The 17392-nt window shown below is 45.6% G+C and overlaps 1 protein-coding gene across 1 annotated transcript in view; it reads left to right on the top strand.

Annotated features, from left to right (window-relative positions):
• RSPO3 (R-spondin 3) overlaps positions 1-17392 on the top strand; it is a 186039-nt gene that overhangs the window by 139026 nt on the left and 29621 nt on the right. Inside the window, exon 4 of the mRNA XM_075338280.1 lies at positions 3693-3882. Within this exon, the coding sequence (XP_075194395.1) occupies positions 3693-3882 (190 nt within the window). The remainder of the gene's footprint in view (positions 1-3692; positions 3883-17392) is intronic.

Below are 17392 nucleotides of genomic sequence, written 5' to 3'. Positions count from 1 at the left end.
AAGTAGTCAATGTACAGCTTGTATAACAGTGTAAATTTGGTGTGCCCTATAAATAACTAAACACACTGTCAACAAAAGTGAGTACACCCCTAAGTGAAAATGGGTAAATTGTGCCTAATTAGTAACCCTCCCTGTTACCATGCAGCGTCGGACTGGCTACCGGAGGAATCTCCTGTAATGCCAGGCCTGTGGATTCAGTTACCTGCTTTGCACTCCAGAGCTCTCAGCTGCAGCCTGGTCTGATCCCAGAGTTTGCAGGACTGCACCGCGAGCGCCGAGTGATTGATTGCCTGGTGATTGCGGTTCAGTTCATAACAGCTGCGGACAGGTGAGAGCACTGGAGATCAGCCCGGGATGTCTGCAGCTGTCATGAACTGAACTGCAATTGCCGGGGAATTAATCACTCGGCACTCGCGGTGCAGTCTAGGCTGCACTCCGAAGTTCAGGTGAGAGCTTCGGAGTGCAATGCAGGTAACTGAATCCAGGCTTGGTATTACAGGAGATTCCTCCAGTAGCCAGTCCAACGCTGGTGCCATGTGTCTTATTAGTATTACAAGGTCTCAGGTGTGAATGGGGAGCAGATGTGTTACATTTGGTGTTATCGCTCACACACTCTCATACTGGTCGCTGAAAGTTCAACAAGGTAGCGCCTGGCAAATAATTCTCTGAGGATCTGAAACAAGAATTGTTGCTCTACATAAAGATGACCTTGTCTATAAGAAGATTGCCAACACCCTGGAACTAAACTGCAACTGGTGGCCAAGACTATACAGCAGTTTAACAAGACAGGTTCCACTCAGAACAGGCCTCAACATAGTCAACCAGAGAAGTTGAGTGCATGTGGTCAGTGTCACATTCAGAGGTTGACTTTTCAAAATAGATGCAAGAATGCTGCCAACATTGCTGCAGAAGTTTTGGGGTAGGGGGGTCAGCCTGTCAGTGCTAAGACCATACACCGCACACTGCATGAAAATGGTGTGAATGAATATCATCCTAGAAGGAAGCTTTTTCTAAAGATGATGCACAAGAAAGATTACTGGAACCAAGTCCTTTGGTATGATGAGACCAAGATATACTTATTTGGTTCAAATGGCATCAAGCATGTGTGGCACCAACCAGGTGAAGAGTGCAAAAACAATTGTGTCTTGCTTACAGTCAAGCATGATGGTGGGAGTGTCATCGTTTGGGGCTTAATGGTTGCTGTCGGCTGTGGGGAGCTACAGTTCATTGAGGGAACCATGAATATCAATATGTACTGTGACATTATAAACCAAAGCATGATCCACTCCCTTCGGAATCTGGGCCACAGGGCAGTATTACACCATGATAACGAGCCCAAACAAACCTCCAAGATTACCATGGCATTGCTAAAGAAATTGAGGGTAAAGGTGCTGAATTGGCTAAGCATGTCTTCAAATTTAAACCCTATTGAGCATCTGTGGGCCTTTCTCAAATGGAAGATGGAGGAGTGCAAGGTCATCCACCATCTCCATGATATCGTCATAGAGGAGTGGAAGAATTTTCCAGTGGCTCCTGTGAAGCTCTAGTGACCTCCAGGCCCAAGAGAGTCAACGCAGTTTTTAAAAATAATGGTGGCCACACAAAATATTAACACTTTGGGCGCAATTTGGCTATTTTCACTTAGGGGTGTACTCACTTTTGTTGCCAGCCATTTAGACATTAATGGCTGTATGTTGAATTATTTAGCAGGGACACCAAATTTACACTGAAATACAAGTTGAATACTGACTACTTTAAAGTGTCATATCTTCAGTGTTGTCCCATCACAAAAATGTGATGTACTCCCTTTTGTAATGTACTATATCATGTATTTTATAATTACCCACTGAATAAGCTGGGCACAGGTTTACTAATATTTCAATTCCTGCAATCAATTCTGGTGACCGTTAATCACACTTTCTAAGTTAAAGGGGTTTAAGACAAATGTCATAAGTGTTGTTTCACAAGCAATGCATTTAGGGTCGTCCACTTTTACATTTTAAGTTTAGCTTAACTGCTTGCATAATCATGATTGGCCACAACAGTCACATGTTGTAGACATGATGTCACAGCATGTGTCAAAGACCGAGGGAGCAGTAGAGAGCCAATGTTGGAGCGATTTCAAGGAAACAAAATATTTTCTCAGATTACCCTTTTGTTTAAGGGGTGTACTTTACCTGCTCATATAAATACTAAAGGTATTGTAATGATGTTCTTAAAGGGAACCTGTCACCAGATTTGGGGCCTAATGTAAAAAACACTTTATAATACTTACCTAAATGGTCCATGTGGTGCAGACTGGTCAGATGGGTGTCTCCGTTCTCCGGGTTCACTGCCTTCTCTTTCGGCCATCTTTGTCCTCCTTCTGAAGCTAGTGTGGATGACACATCTGACATCATCCCCAATAGCTGGCAGCTGGCATTGAGATTCCATGCATGCACATTACAATACTTTGATCTGCCCTCAGGGCAGATCAAAGTGCGCCTGCGCAGGACCCCAGTGTCTGCTTGTGTGTATGACGTAGGACTCATCATCCACACTAGCTTCAGAAGACAGAAGACAAAGATGGCCAAAAGAGACGGCGCTGGTACCAGAGAACGGAGATGCCCATCCGACCCATCTGCTCCGCACTGATCGTTTAGGTAAATATTATAAAGTGTTTTTTACATTCTACACAGCGGGCTCTTATATACACCATGTTAGAATGCTGTACATAAAAGCCCACTGGTGGTGGCCGCAGCTTTTAGGCCACAAATTTGGTGACAGGTTCCCTTTAAGCTTTGGACACATCTGCGTCACAGTTTCAGTTTATAACAATCTAAATTGTAGTGTTGAATCCATCATAGAATACTAGAATACACTGGTACACAATGGACCTTACTGAATTTTTATGGAGCCTGAATGTTTTATGGTTCTGTTGCAATTTTCAGGTTTAGGCAGGAATAGCACTGAATATGGAATCATTCTTTCTAACAAATATTATAAAATTTGTAGTTATACTCCAACACAAATGTCAACAGAGTCTCATTTTATTAGGTCCCATGGTAAATAATCTCAAAAATAAAATCATGCATTGTCCTCCATGATTAATATCATAGTTATCAGGTTATACACAAAAGCCTAAAGGCCCCGTTACATGCTACAATTTATCTGACGATATATCGTTGGGGTCACGGTTTCCGTGACGCACTTCCATCATCGTTAGCGACGTCGTTGAGGGTGTCACCTACGTGCGACTCCGAACGATCGCAAATAGGTTGAAAATCGTTGATCGTTGACACATCGTTCAGTTTCAAAATATTGTTCGTCATTTGGAACACAGCAGACATATTGCTACGTTTGACACCCTGCCAACGACGAACAACATCCACACGACCGCCTTGGTCAAACAATATATCGCTTAACGAGGTTGCGTCGTTTGTGAGATGTGTACGTGAGACCGCTACAAATCGACCTATGTGCGATCTCGGCACATCGTAACTACGATCTGGGAGTGTCACATCGCTACTGAGATCGTCAGATAAATCGCAGCGTGTAACGGGGTCTTAACTCATTATGTAGATAATCAGCATTTAGATCATTCTTGTCTCGTTTTCCTGTAAACAACAGAAAAAAATGACAGGTATCTATAACCATTATGTATGTCACTGGTATTATTAGTCTGATGTTTGATCCATGTTTTTTTTATTTAGTTCATTGTGCAGTCAGTGAATGGAGTCCGTGGGGTACATGCACAAAAAGGGGAAAGACCTGCGGTTTCAAACGGGGCAATGAAACCAGGACTCGTGATATACTCCAACACCCGTCTGCACATGGTACACCTTGCCCGCAAACATCAGAGGCAAGAAAATGCATAGTGCAGAAAAAGAAATGCTCAGAACGGTAAGATTCTTGAATGTATCATAATGTCTAAAGAGTTTAAAATATATGAAACAAAAATAAAAGTATTCAGGCATTCTGTACTACAAAGGTGACCATAAACCTCTGTATACACAGTGCACACTTATGCAGTGTCATAGAGTTAAAAGGGTTTGACTCATGAATGATTTTTAGTAGTGCGTTATTATTATTATTTATTATTATAGCTCCATTTATTCCATGGCAATTTACATGTGAAAAGGGGTATACATAATAGGGACAAGTACAATAATCAAACAATACAAGGCACAGACAGGTGCGGAAGTAGAGAGGACCCTGCCCGCGAGGGCTCACAGTCTACAAGGGATGGGTGAGGATGCTGTAGGTGAGGGTGGAGGTGGTCATGCGGTGGTATGAAGGACTTAGAATTACTGCAGGATGAAGGCTTGTTGGAAGAGGTGGGTCTTCAGGTTTCTTTTGAAGTTTTTCAAGGTAGGCAAGAGTCTGATGTGTTGTGGCAGGAAGTTCCAGAGTACGGGGATGCACGGGAGAAATCTTGGATGCAATTGTGGGAAGAGGAGATGAGAGGGGAGTAGAGAAGGAGATCTTGTGAGGATCAGAGGTTACGTGCAGGTAAGTACTGGGAGACTGGGTCACAGATGTATGGAGGAGACAGGTTGTGGATGGCTTTGTATGTCATGGTTAGAGTTTTGAACTGGAGTCATTGGGCAATGGGAAGCCAGTAAAAGGATTGGCAGAGAGGGGAAGTCTAAGAGTAGACAGGTGGATTAGTCAGGCAGCATAATTTAGAATGGATTGGAGGGGTGCGAGACTGTTTGAAGGGAGGCCACAGAGCAGGGGGTTGCAGTAGTCCAGGTGGGAGATAATAAGGGAATGCACTAGTGTTTTTGCCGCATCATGGGAAAGCAATATACGAATCCGGGAAATATTTTTGAGTTGGAGGCGGCAGGAGGTGAAGAGGGTTTGGATGTGTGGCTTGAAGGAGAGAGCAGAGTCGAGGGTCACCCCCAGGCAGTGAGCACAAGGGACTGGGGAGAGAGAACAGCCATCAATTTTGATGGATAGGTCTGATGGGGGGGTTGAGTGAGGAGGGGGAAAGATAATGAATTCATTTTTTTGCATTGCTCCCCTGCTTCCCATCTTACTGTTTACTCAGCAGGTGGAGAGAATACAGTCGCTCTTGAATGATTGACAGTTTGAACCAGTGGCTGTCACGCTGTACTACTGGATGTTCTGAGAAACTGCAATACAAACTCCATAAGATGGCAGCAGAGTGGAGAAAGAGCAGAATAAACCTGCCCAGGAGTAGTACAGTGAAGTCACCACAAGGTGGCAATAGAATAGTCAGACAAGCCTGGACGGAAACTACAGGTCAAACAAAGTACAGAGGAGTAATCAAACACGTAGTCACGGGGTCAAGAGCCTGTCAGTAATGGAGGTTTCAGAGGGGACATTTAGAATCAGGTCGGGCCAAAGTGTAAAGCTCCAGTCACACACAACGACTTACCAGCGATCTCGAAAACAATGCGACCTGATAGGGATCGCAGGTAAGTCGCTGGGAGGTCGCAGGTGAGATATCACACAGTCAGATCTTACCAGCGATGCAGGAGCAATACAGGTTGCAGTAGCGACCTGTATAACGATCTCAGCAGTCACTGTGACCCTGTCACACAGTGTCAAACACAGCAATGTGTCTTGCCCAGCAGGACATCGCCTTTGAAGAAAATGGCCTGGACCATTTTGCAACGACTAGAGATCTGACAGCAGGGGCCTGATCGCTAGTAGGTGTCACACATAACAAGATCGCTAACGGGATCGATACTGCATCACGGAAACCGTGACTCAGCTGCAATTTCGCTAGCGATCTCGTTATGTGTGACGGTACCTTAAGTCATACTGGGAAGTCAATGTACACAAGACAAGGAGATAAGATAAAAGGGATGGGCTGGGAGGAGGTAAACAGATACAGGTTGGGAATCAGAGAAATGCTGTAGGACAGATCAGGATCTCAACAGAGCCGGCTACACACATCAAAGGCAGAATATAACTGGCAAGGCACAAAGGGAGGAGTGGCCAGATATAGCATCCTGGGAACAGGAACAAGGCAGACGGAAGTTAACCCTTAACATGATGAGGCCAGGGCTGGAACACTGCCAAAGCAGATACCGACCTAAATCATGACAGTGGCATTGTCATGCTGCTTGCCCAAATTGTGTGAAATCCAGAAAGAATGAAGCTGGCTGAATCCAGTAATATGGCCAACTTCAAAGTATTGCATATAAGCTCTATTCTAAATATCTTTGAATCAATGCACTCCTTGCATAGGAAGCGGTCTACTGCTGACAGACATTAGCAGTGGTGAGTAAACTAGGCAACGAGCAAAAGAAACAATGTGATCAAAAACTCCCTCTATTCTTGTGAAGGAAGAGGCTTGTTAATAGCAAGTAAATTGCAAAGTTACTCATTTATACAAAAACTTAAAGGATAAGAACAGCCCCTTCTCAATCAATATGTTACCCTCTTGAAAATAACATTTATGTTCTCCTCCGGTGCCGGCGGCATTTGCACAGTGTCTGCATTGTCTCTCTCGAGATCGCATAACAGCATTACGTCACGTGATCCCAGTGTCCAATCAGCAGCCGCTTCACTCTTCCCTCTTTCAGACGTACTGTATCTGTTTTGTAATAGGTGGCCCATTATGTAACAAAGCTAGCTATGCTTCTATTTTAAAATAAAAACTTCCCAAATCTCAAAAAAAAAATGAATGACCAGAGAATTTACTAAACCAGATTTAAGAATTCGCCTCCTTTTATATCATAGCCTATATTCAAGAAGTCGTAGAGTGGGTCAACACTGGCAGAATTATTAATGCATTTTACCTGGATAGCATGAGTCAAGGTGATCAATATGCCTGAATTAGAAATGACATGGGATCACCCATCACAGACCCAAGTTGTTAATCCCCAATACACTCCCCTGTCAGGAAAATAGATTGTTATATTAGAGCACATGTGTGGCTGGCCTGGGTGGGAGAGCCGCAGTTACATGCAATGTTTGTGAAATTTCTAGGCAGGAGGATTTGATAAGTATGAAGTTGGCTTACACTCGCTGTGTTTTATCATACTTTGATTGCAGTTCAAAAATATGTTGAGGAAAAATTCCCAAAACCATGCATCAAGATTAGAGTAAATGTTACTTTAGCTGGAGATAATGTAACATAATACCAAGAGGCTTAAAATATTAAGTGTTAAATTCCCTTCTCATCCACCCACTCAGGCTCATTGCAGACACAATCTGATGTAACAAAGATAGGCAAGCGGCTAGCTATCAGTGTAATGATGTTCTTGATAATAATAAATGCATCCCCATTAGTCAATATCTTTTCTCCTCAATGCAGACAACAGTCTATTGAAATGGTTTGTTACTAGGGATGATCGAATATCACAAATAATCGGCAATATTTGGCTTTGCGAATATTCGACGAATAGGTCGCCGCTATGCGAATATTCGATGTGCAATGTAAGTCTATGGGAAGCCCGAATAGTTGCTATTCGGCAACTATTCGGGTTTCCCATAGACTTACATTGCGCATCGAATATTCGCAAATAGTGGCGACCTATTCGTCGAATGTGGGCGTAGCCGAATATTTAAGGTATTCGATCATCCCTATTCGTTACTCTAATGGCATTTTCGGAATCACTTTTGAAGCCGATTTTTTCTTAGAGCAGAGATATTATGCACTTGTGTTCCCTAAATTAAACCAGAGCCCCTGAGTGGTACTAAGTAATGATGCTTGTTTTATACTTATATCCCATATATTGCTCAGTTTTGTAATTGATGCAGACTGAACGTTTTTACTTCTATTACACCCAAAATGGGAATGGGAGCAGAGTTTGTATGTTTTCAACCATCATCACAAGTGCAAGGATGGAATATCCAGTCATAGGAAGTTAAAAAAAAGGCTATCCAACACTTTAGTTCAGACTTGGAAAAGCTTGGAACATAAACATTAAAATCAACCAACCCATTTCGACCTTAAGGTCTTAATCATGTGAAAAACATCCTTAGAAGCACAAATACTTACCACCCATTTGGAGCTGAATCAATTCTTAAAATGTACGATCAATTAAAAACATTTACACCCTGTGTTCTTGGACACCTAGCCAGGAGAGATGAAAATCAGGAGAAAATCGATTTAAACACTGTACGTTAAAGTAGTACTCCCATTAAAATTTCAAAGGGATAAACATGAATGAATACAGTAGTGTGGTGTATTGCTATGCTACAAAAAAAACTGACCAGTATATCCAAATAAATGTGAACAGGTGCGAGCTGCTATGACTACATGAAACACAAAAGAATACAGCAGCACTCTGTAAAAGCTAAGATATATGCAAACATAAAATATATGAAATTTATACTGCAATAATGCTATATGGACTATGCTTTAAAAACTGAAAGTACTTAGCACATAAATTGGCCAGTTCATGTGAGCTCATCAACCGCAACAAGGTGACCCTTCTTTGATGGTACCATAACTTATTTCATTCCTCTCCTGGATTTAAAGTCTACAATATTATGGGCAGATAGGATCCAGTACTAATTAATAACACCCCCAGGGGCTGATGGAAGGAGAGCACAGACAGACCATGAAGTAGTGAATACCTCCAATAATATACTACTAAAAACAAGAAACTGACTGGCATCTCCAAATAAATGTGAACAGGTATCAACTGCTTTGACTACATGAAACACAAAAAAAAGAATACAGTAGCACTCTGTAAGAGCTAAGATGCAGTCATATGAAAAAGTTTGAGCACCCCTATTAATGTTAACCTTTTTTCTTTATAACAATTTGTGTTTTTGAAACAGCTATTTCAGTTTCATAATAATCTAATAACTGATGGACTCAGTAATATTTCTGAAATTTCTATTTATTGAAATGAGGTTTATTGTACTAACAGAAAATGTGCAATCCGCATTTAAACAAAATTTGACCGGTGCAAAAGTATGGGCACCTCAACATAAAAGTGACATTAATATTTTGTAGATCCTCCTTTTGCAAAAATAACAGCCTCTAGTCGCTTCCTGTAGCTTTTAATGAGTTCCTGGATCCTGGATGAAGGTATATTTGACCATTCCTGTTTATAAAACAATTCCAGTTCAGTTAAGTTTGATGGTCGCCGAGCATGGACAGCACGCTTCAAATCATCCCACAGATGTTCAATGATATTCAGGTCTGGGGACTGGGATGGCCATTCCAGAACATTGTAATTGTTCCTCTGCATGAATGCCTGAGTAGATTTGGAGCGGTGTTTTGGATCATTGTCTTGCTGAAATATCCATCCCCTGCGTAACTTCAACTTCATCACTGATTCTTGCACATTATTGTCAAGAATCTGCTGATGCTGAGTTGAATCCATGCGACCCTCAACTTTAACAAGATTCCCGGTGCTGGCATTGGCCACACAGCCCCAAAGCATGATGGAACCTCCACCAAATTTTACTGTGGGTAGCAAGTGCTTTTCTTGGAATGCTGTGTTTTTTTGCCTCCATGCATAACGCCTTTTTGTATGACCAAACAACTCAATCTTTGTTTCATCAGTCCACAGGACCTTCTTCCAAAATGTAACTGGCTTGTCCAAATGTGCTTTTGCATACCTCAGGCGACTCTGTTTGTGGCGTGCTTGCAGAAACGGCTTCTTTCGCATCACTCTCCCATACAGCTTCTCCTTGTGCAAAGTGCGCTGTATTGTTGACCGATGCACATTGACACCATCTGCAGCAAGATGATGCTGCAGGTCTTTGGAGGTGGTTGGTGGATTGTCCTTGACTGTTCTCACCATTCTTCTTCTCTACCTTTCTGATATTTTTCTTGGCCTGCTACTTCTGGGATTAACAAGAACTGTACCTGTGTTCTTCCATTTCCTTACTATGTTCCTCACAGTGGAAACTGACAGTTTAAGTCTCTGAGACAACTTTTTGTATCCTTCCCCTGAACAACTATGTTGAATAATCTTTGTTTTCAGATCATTTGAGAGTTGTTTTGAGGAGCCCATGATGACACTCTTCATAGGAGATTCAAATAGGAGAACAACTTGCAAGTGGCCACCTTAAATACCTTTTCTCATGATTGGATACACCTGCCTATAAAGTTAAAAGCTCAATGAGGTTACAATACCAATTTAGTGCTTTAGTAAGTCAGTAAAAAGTAGTTAGGAGTGTTCAAATCAAGAAATTGATAAGGGTGCCCATACTTTTGCACCGGTCAAATTTTATTTAAATACGGATTGCACATTTTCTGTTAGTACAATAAACCTCATTTCAATCCAGAAATATTACGCAGTCCATCAGTTATTAGATATATGAAACTGAAATAGCTGTTGCAAAAACCCAAATTGTTATAAAGAAAAAAGGTTAACATTAATAAGGGTGCCCAAACTTTTTCATATGACTGTATAAGCAGATATTATTAATATTCAATATTCTAACAGATAATATTCTCCAATGTTCAGCAGTAATCTTCTGGGTCGTGTGATTTCTCTTCCGACTCTGTGAATCATACTGCACACTGTGACTTAGCTGGAAAACAAATTTTATATGTAAGTTTGTAGAGTGACAGAACAAGGCTCTATCAACTTACACTGTAATGGCAACCTTTGGCTCACACAAACCCAGGCGCAAGCCAACAAGTCAGAATAGAAGCCATGTCAGTGAGAAGTGGACTGGTGTGGCACCTAAATGCCACAATCAATATCAATCATAACATTTAGGAGGCTGGGAGAGTGCGTGCACTCCTTTTCCAGTCTAATCAGAGCCCCCACATCAGCATCACAAGGTCATTGTTGACCTTTGGGTCAGTCAGCTACTGCAAGCCTTTTAGACAATTGCTAAGAGCATGGTCTAAAAGGCTTCTGTCATTGCATCACTGAAAGGTGTAATACTTTGTCATACTGGTGCATGGCAATGCATTATACCAGTGACCAGAATAATTAAAGTTTATGTCCCATAGAGGGACTAAGTGAAAAGGTAAAAAAAAAAAAAAAGTAAAAAACCATGTAAATTCATTTTTAAAAAATTACAAGATAAAGAAAAAAATGAAAAAATATTATACCAATAAATGTGTATATATATATATATATATATATATATTTATGTAAAAACAAAAATAAACAAAAAAGTAAAAATATTTCATATCGTCTCATTTGAAACAACCCAATCCAATTCTTGAATTGCTGTTTTTTTCCATTCTGGCTACTAAAAATCGCAATAAAAAGTGATAAAAAATGATATGTGCCCAAAAAGATAGCAATAAAAATGCCAAATCTTCCCTCAAAAAGCAAACCCTCACAGGACTCATTTGGCAGAAATACAGAAAACTTATATCCCTCAAAATAAGGCAATGCAAAAACTGTTTTTTGAAAAATAAAGCATGTCTAAGTGTGTGATAGAAGCTAAATGTAAAAAAAGAAAAACTATATAAATCTGGTATCGCTGTAATCACACCAACCCGAAGAATAAAGGTGGTGTCACACACAGCGACGACGACAACGACGTCGCTGCTACGTCACCATTTTCTGTGACGTCGCAGTGACATCCCGTCGTTGTCGCTATGTGTGACATCCAGCAATGACCTGGCCCCTGCTATGAGGTCGCCGGTCATTTCTGAATATCCTGCTTCATTTTTTGCTCCTTGTTCTCCAGCTGTGAAGCACACATCACTGTGTATGACAGCGAGAGAGCGACGAACTGAAGCGAGCAGGGAGCAAGAGCCGGCTTCTGGCAGCCTGCGGTAAGCTGCAACCACGGTAAACATCAGGTAACCAAGGGAAGACCTTTCCTTGGTAACCCGATATTTACCTTTGTTACCAGCGTCCGCCGCTCTCACGCTGCCAGTGCCGGCTCCCTGCTCACGTAGCCGGATTAATATCGGGTAATTAACCTGATGTGTGTGTACTCTGGCTAGGATTGCATGAAGGAAGCGCTAAGCGGTGTGCTCTCATGCTGCCAGTGCCGGCTCCCTGCTCCCTGCATATGTGACGCCCTGGCAAAACCAGGGTGTCACAGAGCCTGCAGAAATCCAGCAAAGTGCAGGCCATTCTCCTCCTTGGTAACCTGATCCCACACCAGTGCAGCAGGACAGACACCCTTCCCCCAGGGTAAGAGCAAAACAGAACAGCAGGGGAGGGGCTGGAGCAGAGTGTGTGGGGAGAGGGAGAGGAGAGGAGTCCGGAGTTGTAGCTCCCGGGCTGCTACAGAAGCGTGCTCCAAAAGGGCCAGGACAGGCTGTTAGTGAGGAAGGGACTTGAGGTGACCGGGGCTGGGTAGTGGCCCGCCGGTATCAAAAGAGATCCCAGATCACTGCAGGGGAGTGGACTCCCCGTTTCCGGCCGAGGAGGAAAGAAAGAGAAAGAGTGGTGAAAGAGGCACGTGACTGCAGGGAAAGAACAGGAGTCTGCTGCACCGTGTGTGGGACTTATACACCCTCCGTACCGAAAGCTGCGGACTCCGGCAGTTTCTAGTTTACCAGTGACTCTGTGTGGTTCAATTGTGAGTACAACAGTGCCATCAGGCACCGCACCGCAGCACGGCACCCTGCAGCACGCTCCCTAATACCGGGCCCCGGGACACCAGCCCCTACCCACGAAGGGGCCAACACCTCAGCTGCTCCCCGCCATCGCTCCCGGGAACCCCCGTCACCAGCAGCGGTGGTGCTCACCATCACCACAACCTCGTGGGTGGCGTCACAACCGGCATCCCACCACCAAACCTCCCCCTTTTCACTCGAGGGCGAAGAGGCGCTGCTCGAGCCCCCAGGTCCGGCCCCGAGCTCGAGCCACCGAGGAGCAGAAGCACCGGACCCGAGCGCCAGAGATTCCCCAGGCGAGCGGCGTTCCCCAAAAACCCCTCTCCGCCCAACCGCGACAACTACGTAGCTGGAGTACACATTGGGTAATTAACCTGATGTGTACTCCGGCTATGAGTGCAGGGAACAGGGAGCCGGCATCGGCAGCGTGAGAGCGGTGGACGCTAGTAACTAAGGTAAATATCGGGTAACCAAGAGAAGTGCTTTCCTTGGTTACCCAATATTTCCCTTAGTTACCAAGCGCAGCATCGCTTCCACGCCTAGCTGCTGGCTGGGGGCTGGTCACTGGTCGTTGGTGAGATCTGCCTGTTTGACAGCTCACCAGCGACCATGTAACGACGCAGCAGCGATCCTGATAAGGTCAGGTCGCCAGTCGTGATCGCTGCTTCGTCGCTATGTGTGACCCCAACTTTAAGCTGTCTAATCACTTGTACCACACGGTGAATGGTTTAAAAAGTAAATAAAACCAATTTTTGACCTGCTGTTGATTTGTTCATTCTTTCTCCAAAAGATGGCAATAAGGCTCAGCTAGCACAATTAACCTGTGTTCTACGCTGTGCGCTTACAACAGAGTTTCCATGTAAATCTCTGAAATACATGATTCAGACAGAACCCCTGATGGAAGATTCCCTATAATGACGCACAGAGAGTCACTGTGGACTCAGTCTGGCCTATGATCTAGTGATGTCCATCTTTTTAGGTGTTATTTTAAGCGTGCACAAAGGATAACAGTTACCAGCTGGATACCACTATACAGATACCAAAAGTACTCTGTAGTAACTCTGACAGGGGCTTCATCTGAATAATGTTTTTCAGATATTTAGAAGGAAACTTGGATGTAAGTGTTCACCATAGAGCACCAGTTAAATGTGAACTGATCAAAAATGTTCTCTACCCCTAAATGCCACCAATAAGAGCTTCAACTCAACCCATAAAAAATAAATCCCCACTTGGATTTGTCACCTACTAACAGAAATACCGGGGGTGTCTAAGTTACTGGTAGTACTAAGGCTCTGGAAAAGTGACATTGCACCCTCCAAAAGAAATCCCGCAAATTCTGCATTTCTAAATCCAAATGCTCCCCTCCCTTCTGAGCTCTACAATGTGTCTAAACAGCAGTTAACATCCACATGTTTTATAATAGTGTAACGGGGTGCCAGGGGTGCCTCGGGGATTGTAGTCGTGGCCCCTTCTGCTAGGCTTACCCCTGGTGCCGCCGTCACTTTGGGGACAGGAGATGACTTGGTGGGGCAGAGTGTGGTGGTGCAGATGCCGTCGTCAGTTGTACAGAGACTCTGCAGACATGGATCAATTGAACCAGCAGGCATTTTTATTAAACACTTCTTCTTCACAGAGGCACAACACTTCAGGTGACTTCACACTTTTTGCTGAGGGGAAAAACCTGTTCCTGACGTCTCCTCCAGTGGGGATGTGCCCGGCTAATCCACTTCACCTGGCTCCCACTCCAGCTAACACATGCTGGACCCACACCAGTATTGCTTCGCACTTGAGGCTACTCCTTCTCTTCTTCTCTCCGGCTTTCCTATTCACCCAGCTCCCACACTCTGCCCCTTCTGCTTCTTCTCTCCCGTCCCGGACTCGACTTCTGGTTCTAACCTTTTTTCTAAAACAACTCTTTTCCTCCCTCCCCTTTCCTCTGCCGGCTCCTCCTTCTCTCTACCCTGTTCCTATGGGGACAGCCGTCCCACCCGGCCACTAGGGGAACCCCTAAAAACAGTGCATATAATAAAACATTTTTATTAAACAACATCTATGTTAACTATAACACTACACCTCTTTGTAAGGGGTCTGCCCACCCCTGACATACCTCCCCTCTTTAAGCCTAAGCCTCCCGGCAAGGCATAAACATAACAAAACAGGTTAGCAGCAAGATCATTTTTCTTTATAAAACTACAAACATGTCTACATCAGGGCACACGCAAGGGGCGCACAAGTCCGGCGCCCGGAGTCCCTCCTGGGAGCTCCCGGTCTTAGTAGGTAACGTGCCCGGAGGCCTTCAGTAAGCACTCCCGGTCTTTGCAGGTCTTCTGCCCGGAGGCTTTTGCAGCACTCCCGGTCTTAGCCGGCAGGACCACAAAATAGCAAAGTTTCCTTTAACCACACGGAGGGAACCCCTGGCTCAGTCCAGCATCAGGCTCCTTCCGGGTTCCGTAGCTTGAACAGGTTGAAAACGATAAAACTTTTCCGGCTCTTCAACAATACCGGTAATCAATACAAACAGGTCAATTATCTTCCGGTCATGACAGTTCACTAGGGGTGATAAGCACGTTGCCATTCAGTCCGCTGAGCCCTCACGTAATCAGACAGGGACTGACCTGGCAAGCGGCGCAGCCTCCGGAAGGGTTCATAGTTGACGGTTGGCTCCGGTGTCTCGGTCTCCGGTCTTGTCTCTTCAACCCCCGACGGGGGTGATGGGGTCACCGAACGGGACGGCTGGGGGCTGCCCATGACGATCACCGGGTGAGTAACCAGGCTCTGTTGAATAGCCAGCACCGCCGGGGTCCCATTCTCTGGGTCAGCGCTCGGTCCGGTCATGACTTCAGGTGATACTGCCAGTGTGCTTCTCGGGTGGGAAATCTCAGCCAGTACCGGTCTTTGCTGTGCACGCCACCGGTATTGGCACTCTTCCCACTCGATTTCCTGCTGCCACTGTGCAGCCTCCTGGGTAGTGGGCATCCGGGTCACTCCTACCGCAAATAGGCCCCGGCATCCCACCTCTCTCATGATCCTCACCTTTTCTCCCGGGTATAAAGTATGAAGGCGTTGTGGTAGGCCCTCAGTGTTCAGGTTCACCCGGTTGTAAAAGTAATGATCACCGGTCTCTTCATCCTCGATGAAACCATAGCCCTCTTTCTGGTTGAACTTTACCACAGTTCCGACGGTACACTGTTGTTCGAATTCATCACTCCGGGGACCGGCCATCATTTCACGGGCTATGGTCTCGGCCAGTAGTCTCTCCTGCACCGGGTCGGGTTCAGGTGATGGGGACATCCGCCGAGTCTGGGACGACGGCTGCACTGGATCCCAGAAGAACCCCCACTCGTCCTTTTCTAGCCCCCGGGCGTGTGGTTCTTCCGGGGCCGGAACTGTTGCGTGGGTTGAAGATCCCACCGCGACCGGCGGGGGTACCTCCGGGCACCGATAGGGAGTTCCCAGGAGTCTGTTTCCCGACGGCAGCTGTGCCGTGTAAGTAGCTCGGACCTCGGTCGTGGTCTCTCCGGTCGCAGCGTCCCAAGTGGTAACCCAGGTAACCTTCGTGGGCCGCTCCGGTCCTCCGGGCACAGCCGGTAAGTTAGGGGTGAGTCCTTCCGCAGCCGCAGCCGCAGTCGGCTTCGGGTGACCTCTGCCCAGGCTAGTCGCGACCAACGCAGCCTCCGCAGCTTGCTGTCTTTCTGAGTTCTCCATCTTGCTCGACGTCACTTTCTGAGTAGTTGCTTCTGGTTATGGCGTCGGGGACAGTGGAGATGCTGGGGAAGGTGGAGGCGGGCCTTCTTTTCCCGCTCTTGAGTACGCTCCACCCCCAGTCTCGCACATCACGTCGACCCGGCCAAGGCGGCTCTTCTTTCTTGCCGCAACACCACCCACTTCACATGTTTTTCTCGGCATCCTGGGGCCAGTACCTCCCCTCTTTGAGTGGCGCACTCCGCACTTCTTCTTCTTCACCGGCCAGCCCCAGGCTCTTCTTTTGGCGCCAATTCTTCGCGCGCTTACTGTGTCCATGAAGACGGTGGCCATCTTGCCACCATCTTGTGCCCGGTCCAACGCCTTAGGCACCACTTCTTCTTCCCACCATGGGATCGGGACCCTTCGCCAATAATCCGGATCCTGTGCCCTAGGCACCACTTGGTTTTCCATCTTCTTGAATCGGGACCCCTTGCATATAATCCGGATCCTGCCGACTACGCCACATGTAACGGGGTGCCAGGGGTGCCTCGGGGATTGTAGTCGTGGCCCCTTCTGCTAGGCTTACCCCTGGTGCCACCGTCACTTTGGGGACAGGAGATGACTTGGTGGGGCAGAGTGTGGTGGTGTAGATGCCGTCGTCAGTTGTACAGAGACTCTGCAGACATGGATCAATTGAACCAGCAGGCATTTTTTATTAAACACTTCTTCTTCACAGAGGCACAACACTTCAGGTGACTTCACACTTTTTGCTGAGGGGAAAAACCTGTTCCTGACGTCTCCTCCAGTGGGGATGTGCCCGGCTAATCCACTTCACCTGGCTCCCACTCCGGCTAACACATGCTGGACCCACACCAGTATTGCTTCGCACTTGAGGCTACTCCTTCTCTTCTTCTCTCCGGCTTTCCTATTCACCCAGCTCCCACACTCTGCCCCTTCTGCTTCTTCTCTCCCGTCCCGGACTTGACTTCTGGTTCTAACCTTTTTTCTAAAGCAACTCTTTTCCTCCCTCCCCTTTCCTCTGCCGGCTCCTCCTTCTCTCTACCCTGTTCCTATGGGGACAGCCGTCCCACCCAGCCACTAGGGGAACCCCTAAAAACAGTGCATATAATAAAACATTTTTATTAAACAACATCTATGTTAACTATAACACTACACCTCTTTGTAAGGGGTCTGCCCACCCCTTACAATAGCATAGGTAGAAGAGCCCATATATTTTTTGTG

Source organism: Anomaloglossus baeobatrachus, chromosome 3, assembly GCF_048569485.1.
Source record: "Anomaloglossus baeobatrachus isolate aAnoBae1 chromosome 3, aAnoBae1.hap1, whole genome shotgun sequence".
Lineage (NCBI taxonomy): Eukaryota > Metazoa > Chordata > Amphibia > Anura > Aromobatidae > Anomaloglossus > Anomaloglossus baeobatrachus.
This window is presented reverse-complemented; position numbering and strand designations above follow the sequence as displayed.